General features: G+C 38.5%; 1 protein-coding gene across 1 annotated transcript; it reads right to left on the bottom strand.

Annotated features, from left to right (window-relative positions):
- Positions 1 to 311: 311 nt before the first annotated feature.
- LOC142662490 (nicotinamide N-methyltransferase-like) lies at positions 312 to 5,339 on the bottom strand. The gene is made up of 3 exons (XM_075840698.1): positions 5,186 to 5,339; positions 1,075 to 1,282; positions 312 to 735 (listed from the first exon to the last, which is right to left on the bottom strand). Exons 1-3 carry the CDS (start codon positions 5,337 to 5,339, stop codon positions 312 to 314), a joined length of 786 nt encoding a protein of 261 aa, XP_075696813.1.
- Between the last annotated feature and the right edge of the window lie 808 nt (positions 5,340 to 6,147).

Raw genomic sequence — 6,147 nt, 5'->3', positions numbered from 1 at the left:
ACGTCTACATACATATAGGGCCCTATGAATTATGTGATTTAATCGACAACATTTCTCTCAGTAATCTTTGTCTTTGTTGATGGAAGAAGACGAGTCCTGAGAAATGACAAAAATGAGAGAGAGGGAGGGGGATTTTTTACATTATATGTCAATGTATGTTTATAATAATATATATATTTTTTAAAATGTATTAAAATCTGAACAATTATTTTCTTACTATTCTATACGGCACGGACGCGTCTTTTTGATTGTTAGATTTTTTTTAAGCTTAACATATGAAGTATTGACATGCAGACTTTGTGAGTTTCAACCTACTTCTCCTTGTGAGCTGCAATGAATATGATGGCCTTATAGTCAGTAAGGTCACTGACAGACGTTCTCTCCTTGACCTTACAGTCATCAATGATAAAACCTTCTCCAACTAGAGCTTTCCTAACAAAATCCTCATCATATGTGAAAACATGGAACTTGTCTTTCCCGACTGTAAAAAAAGTTGCATCTAAATCCCCAATTATTATCAAGTGTCCTCCAGGTTTTAACAACCTAGAGAACTTCCTCAGATATCTGATGTAATCATCTTGACCTTTGCTGATAACATCCAGGAGCAGAACACTGATGACACAATCGGCTGGTGGTAAGACCAGCGGGTCTGTCATATTCTCTTTCTCCAGGTCGTATTTCACAACATGTTGAATGGATGATCTCACTTTTCCTTCTTTGTCCTCAAACTGCTCACTGGAAAATAGAAAAGACAAGGAAAGTGATTGTCCCACAGTCATCATCAACACGGTGGCTCAGGACTTAGCACTGGACTATTGACTTGCAATACTAGAGGTAAAGCTTGAAATCATGCAAGACTGTGGCACCAAGTGTCAGGCTTAGACTATAATTTTCAAGGATTCATTTATATGATACTGCCCCCTACAGATAAGAATATTTAACTGTGTGTAATAGAATTTTTAAGTTTGACTTAAGTATTAACAGAGCACACAGTTCTTTGAACCTCCTTTGTTGTATCAGGAGCAACAATCACAATGACAGTGGTTTCCTCTTGATATTTGACAAAAACGTCACCTGTTTTCTTCTTTCTCTTGATGAAGTACTGATGTGTGGCCCCAATAAAATGCTCCCGTACGTTCGTCCACCCATCTCTTCAGCTCCATGATGCATCTGTTATTGGCCTTCAGGACTATGATGTTTTTGAAAAACTCACAGGCTGAATATAGATGATGAATGAAGGAACTAACACTGAGGTCAATCAAGATGTCTCCATTAATATGACGTGTAGAAAAAAATTCTGAATACTGAATCATCCAATACGTTAAACCCTCACAGATTATTTGAATAAACAAGGACATATGTCTGTATCACTTCTAGCAAACTATGTAAATATTGGATTTCCAATACCAAAAATAAAACAACAGGTAAACTAATATTTAAATGTTTTATAGGGAGAGATTTGTTTATATTTATTTCATACTTCTCACTAGTAAATTAAGAACAGTCTCACCAAAGTTATATTTATTAAGATAGAAGACTAGAAAGGAGAAGGAAGGCTCGTGGGACAGTAAGTAGAAACATCCAAAAGTCTTCAATTTAATATTAACCCCTTAATGACCAGGCCATTTTGCACGTTAATGACCAAGGAATATTTTTTGTTTTTTCATGGTCGCATTCCAAGATTTGTAACTTTTTTTTTATTCCGTCGACATCGCCGTATAAGGGCTTGTTTTTTGTGGGACGAGTTGTATTTTGTAATTGTACCATTTTTAGATGCTTATAATATATTGATTAACTTTTATTAACTTTATTTTAGGAGAGAATTGAAAATAAGCAGCTATTCCAGCATTGATTTTCACGTTATAAATTTACTATGCAGCGTAAATAACATGTTCACTTTATTTTATGGGTCGGCACGATTACGGGGATACCAAATATGTAAAGGTTTTATATGTTTTTTCCTACCTTTGCACAATAAAAAGCCTTTTAGAAAAAAATTACTTGTTCTTGCATCGCCGCATTCCGAGATGTAAGTTTTAAATTTTTCCGTCTTTGTGGCCGTATGTGGGCTTGATTTTTGCGAGCCAATGTGTAGTTTTCATTAGTACTATTTTGGGGTACATAGGACTTATAGATTAACTTTTATTTAATTTTTTATGCGGGGAATTGGAGAAAAGAGAGAATTTTGCCGTTGGTTTTTGCATTCTATTTGGACGTCGTTCATCCGGCGGTTTAATTAATGTGTTCATTTTATTGTTCAAGTTGTTACGATCGCGGCGATACCGTATATGTGTATGTGTTATTTGTTTTGACACTTTTACTAAATAAAACCACTTTTTTGGCAAAAAAAGTAGTTTTATTTGATTTTCACGGTAATTTATTTGTATTTTTTTTCACAAACGTTATTTAACTGATTTACATCTTTTTTTTTAGTCCCACCGGGGGACTTCACTAAGCGATCTGCTGATCACATATATAATGCTTTGGTATACTTAGTATACCAAAGCATTATTGCCTGTCAGTGTAAAACTGACAGGCAATCTATTAGGTTATGCCTCCGTCATGGCCTAACAGGCTATTGCTGAAGGCAGACCTGGGGGTCTTTGTTAGGCCCCCGGCTGCCATGGAAACCCATGGCGACCCGCGATTTCTTTGCGGCGGCGCCGATGGGGTGACAGAGGAAGCTCCCTCCCTCTGTCAAATACATTAGATGTCGCTGTCACTATTGACAGCAGCATTTAATGGGTTAAACTGCCGGAATCGGAGCCCACTTCGATTCCAGCAGTTGCAGCAGGAGCCAGACTGTGTATAACAGCCGTGCTCCTGCCGCTGATCGCGTGGGTACAGTGGCAGTACCCTCACCATCACAGAACGGATATATCCGTCTACTTGCGCGAACTAGCAGCAGCAGAGGACGGATATGTCCGTCCTTCGACGTTAAGAGGTTAAGGTGAGGTGCTCATCTGATGGGATAATATATAATTTACCCTATGTGTCCTCAATAACCAGGGGTGTAGCTGCTCACCTGGAAATAGGAGTAAGCAAACATGGGGCGCTCCGGTGTAATATAGTCCATACAAACAAAAGTATGGTAGACCCACCTGACTGGATAGCATATTCTAAGACAACACACTAGTAACACAGAAATACTAACATGGTGTCCCAAAGGAAGATATAGGTTCAGATCTTCAATTAAACTCATTATGCAGTCTCAGAAATCCTAGGAGTAGACATTATTGTATTGAAATCATTTTTGAGAAAATAAAGTCTATTCTTTAAGAATTTATGAGCTTAATTTTGGTTCCTTCAGTGCCATTGAGGAATCATATCTAGAGTTTCACTAATGACACCTGTGGTTTCTGATTTCTAGACTATACTACATAGCTGTGACCTCTGTTAGCTTTTTCTACACATTTTTTCTGGATCTACCCTATGATGACATTTTGCCCCTTTTAGTATTTGAGTTCTTGTGATGTGACTGGACCTGACCCTGTGCAGAATCTCCCAATTAATAAACCTGCTGAGCTGTCATTCATGTGCAGTCTGATGTGACAAAGAAAGTGGCATCTCGATCACAATATGACAACATCCTCTAAATATGAGAAATATGTTTTTTTTTTCATTATTTCTGCCATTAGTGGAAACTTAGAAGAAAATGATTGTCGGTGCATTTAGTTTCCAAGTATGGATATTTTGTATTAAACCGCAATAACATAGTTGGAAGAAGTCAGAAAATAACAGTAGCGCAAATTGTCAGATAACAGCAGATTTAACTTCCTAAGCCGACATGACACACTTTTAGATCATGGAGAGCCTTAAGTAAAGACACCATGACATACAGGTACATCATGGTCATCGCGCAGGTAGGGGATCTGTGCCTATGTGATCAGCAGCAGGAGCCCGGAGGTAGTTGACTGCCGGGCTCCTGCTGTAATGACCGAGGTCAGAGAAACTTCTGATCCCAGCCTTTAACTCATCGATGTCCCCAAGTATTCCAAAGCATTATACCAGGCACCCCCACATTCGTTTAAACATATTAATTATATTATACTGCGCATTGCATAAAAAAAACTGTGACATTTTCCTTTTTAACCCATCTCCCTCTGCCCCCCCCAAAAAGGTATAAAAGTTATTCAATAAAAAATAAGCACTCCAAAGAAGGTACAATAAAAACCAAAACTCCACTGAGAATAAATAATCCATCATACAGCTATGTTGATGTTCTAAACACCATCAGAAACACAAAAAATGGCAGAAATTCTTATTTTTTCTCGATTTTATCCTAACAAATGTACAAAGATAAACAAACGAATTGTATGAACCTCAAAATGGTGGCAATAAAAACTACAACTCGTCCCGAAAAGACACAATTCATCATACAGCTACGTCGCCCGAAAAAAGCTATGCCTCTTAAAATACGGCAACGAAAAAAAAAAAATATATAGCTTGGTTTTGAAAGCCGAAAAAAAGGCCATTTCTAAAGGGGTTAAGCAATGGTAATTTAGTTGCCCTTCATCATTTTTCACGGTTTTGGAGAATACAGAGTTAGGGTATGTGCACACGCTTACTAAAAACATCTGAAAATATGGAGCTGTTTTCAAGGGACAAAAGCTCCTGATTTTCAGCAACTTTTTCTCAGCTTTTTTTTATGCCCGTTTTTGGAGCTATTTTTTATAGAGTCAATGAAAAAAGGCTCCAAAAACGGCTCAAGAAGTGACATGCACTTCTTTTTCGTGGGTGTCTTTTTATGCGCCGTTTTTTATAAACGGCCGTGTAAAAAATGCTCCATCGGAAAAGAACGCCGTATTTCCCATTGCAATCAATGGGTAGATGTTTGTAGGCGTTCTGCTTCCGATTTTTCAGCCATTTTTTGGGGCGTTTACGGCCCTAAAAACGGCCAAAAGGCCAAAAATACCCCGTGTGAACATACCCTTAAAAACAATGGTTTTACTAAAACCTGAGACTTTCTTTTTTTCAAAATATTCAATGACCAGGGCTTTACTCTGCTCCTTGGCATTTTCCAGATGACTGGGGCAATGTAGTCGCCTCCTCTGACCCCACACATACCCCCAAAAATAATAATTTGCTAAATTTATATTCAGTTGTTACAATTTTTTTAATCAATTAAACATACAATAATATACACGTCAATGTATCTTAGGAGTAATAAAATCAGGATACATACCCACTGCGAAAACTTCTCTAAGATTTTCAATGATAAATTTCAAGGAGTCATCTCCAAAGGCCATGTCAGGTTTATCTGAAAAGTAATGCTCAAGATATTGTCTGGAATCAAAGCCATGTACATGATAGAGCTTATGGGGACTGGAATCCATCATCTACTCCTGTATCACAGACGGGGTGACTACCTCTAGACCGGGGAACAAGGTCTTTATATAATTACCAGGATTCAATTTACAAAGTGTGTTACTAAGAATAACATCATATGATGACTTATTATATTCATGAGCCGGTCATGGGAACTTGTATTATAATAAATTCACATAGAGAAATAATGATCTTTAACTCTTTCAGGACTGAGCCTGTTTTGGCCTTGTGGAGGCATGCGATTTTTTAAAATCTGACGTGTTAGTTTATGTGGTAATAGCTTGGGAATGCTTTTACCTATCCAAGTGATTCTGAGATTGTTTTCTCGTGACATATTGTACTTTACGTCTGTGAAAAAATGTGGTCGATAAATTCAGTATTTATTTGTGAAAAACACCAAAATGTAGAGAAAATGTGCAAAAAATTGAATTTTTCTAAATTTGAATGTATCCGCTTGCAAAACAGATATTAACCCCTTCGCGCTCAGGTCAGTACTATTACGTCCTGCTGAGCGCATCGTTCGCGCTCAGCTCAGTAATAGTACTGACCTGAGTTAACAGGGCGCCATCTTTCCCCGGCGCGTGTTTGAGCTGTGATACCTGCTGTTTCCGACAGCAGGCTATCACAGCTTAGTGTGCAGGGACCGATCGCGGTGGTCCCCGCCGATTAAACCCTTAGAAGCCGCGTTCAATAGCGATCGCGGCTTCTTAGGGGTTAAGCTGCCATCGCCGGCCTGCTACACGATAGCGGGCCGCGATGGCTACTATGGCAAGCAGAATCCTAACAATGGACTCTGGCTACGCCATCGACGGAGCCTAG

Source organism: Rhinoderma darwinii, chromosome 10, assembly GCF_050947455.1.
Source record: "Rhinoderma darwinii isolate aRhiDar2 chromosome 10, aRhiDar2.hap1, whole genome shotgun sequence".
Taxonomy (NCBI): Eukaryota; Metazoa; Chordata; class Amphibia; order Anura; family Rhinodermatidae; genus Rhinoderma; species Rhinoderma darwinii.
This window is presented reverse-complemented; position numbering and strand designations above follow the sequence as displayed.

Bases quoted from the DNA above. Each gene is read 5' to 3' on its own strand.
- LOC142662490 (XM_075840698.1), bottom strand. From the start codon at position 5,339: ATGATGGATTCCAGTCCCCATAAGCTCTATCATGTACATGGCTTTGAT. The intron at 1,283-5,185 runs GTATGTATCCTG...TTTTTTCTACAC, and splicing joins TAGAGAAGTTTTCGCAGTGG to GTCATATTAATGGAGACATC. The intron at 736-1,074 runs GTGACGTTTTTG...TCTATTTTCCAG, and splicing joins CAAGAGAAAGAAGAAAACAG to TGAGCAGTTTGAGGACAAAG.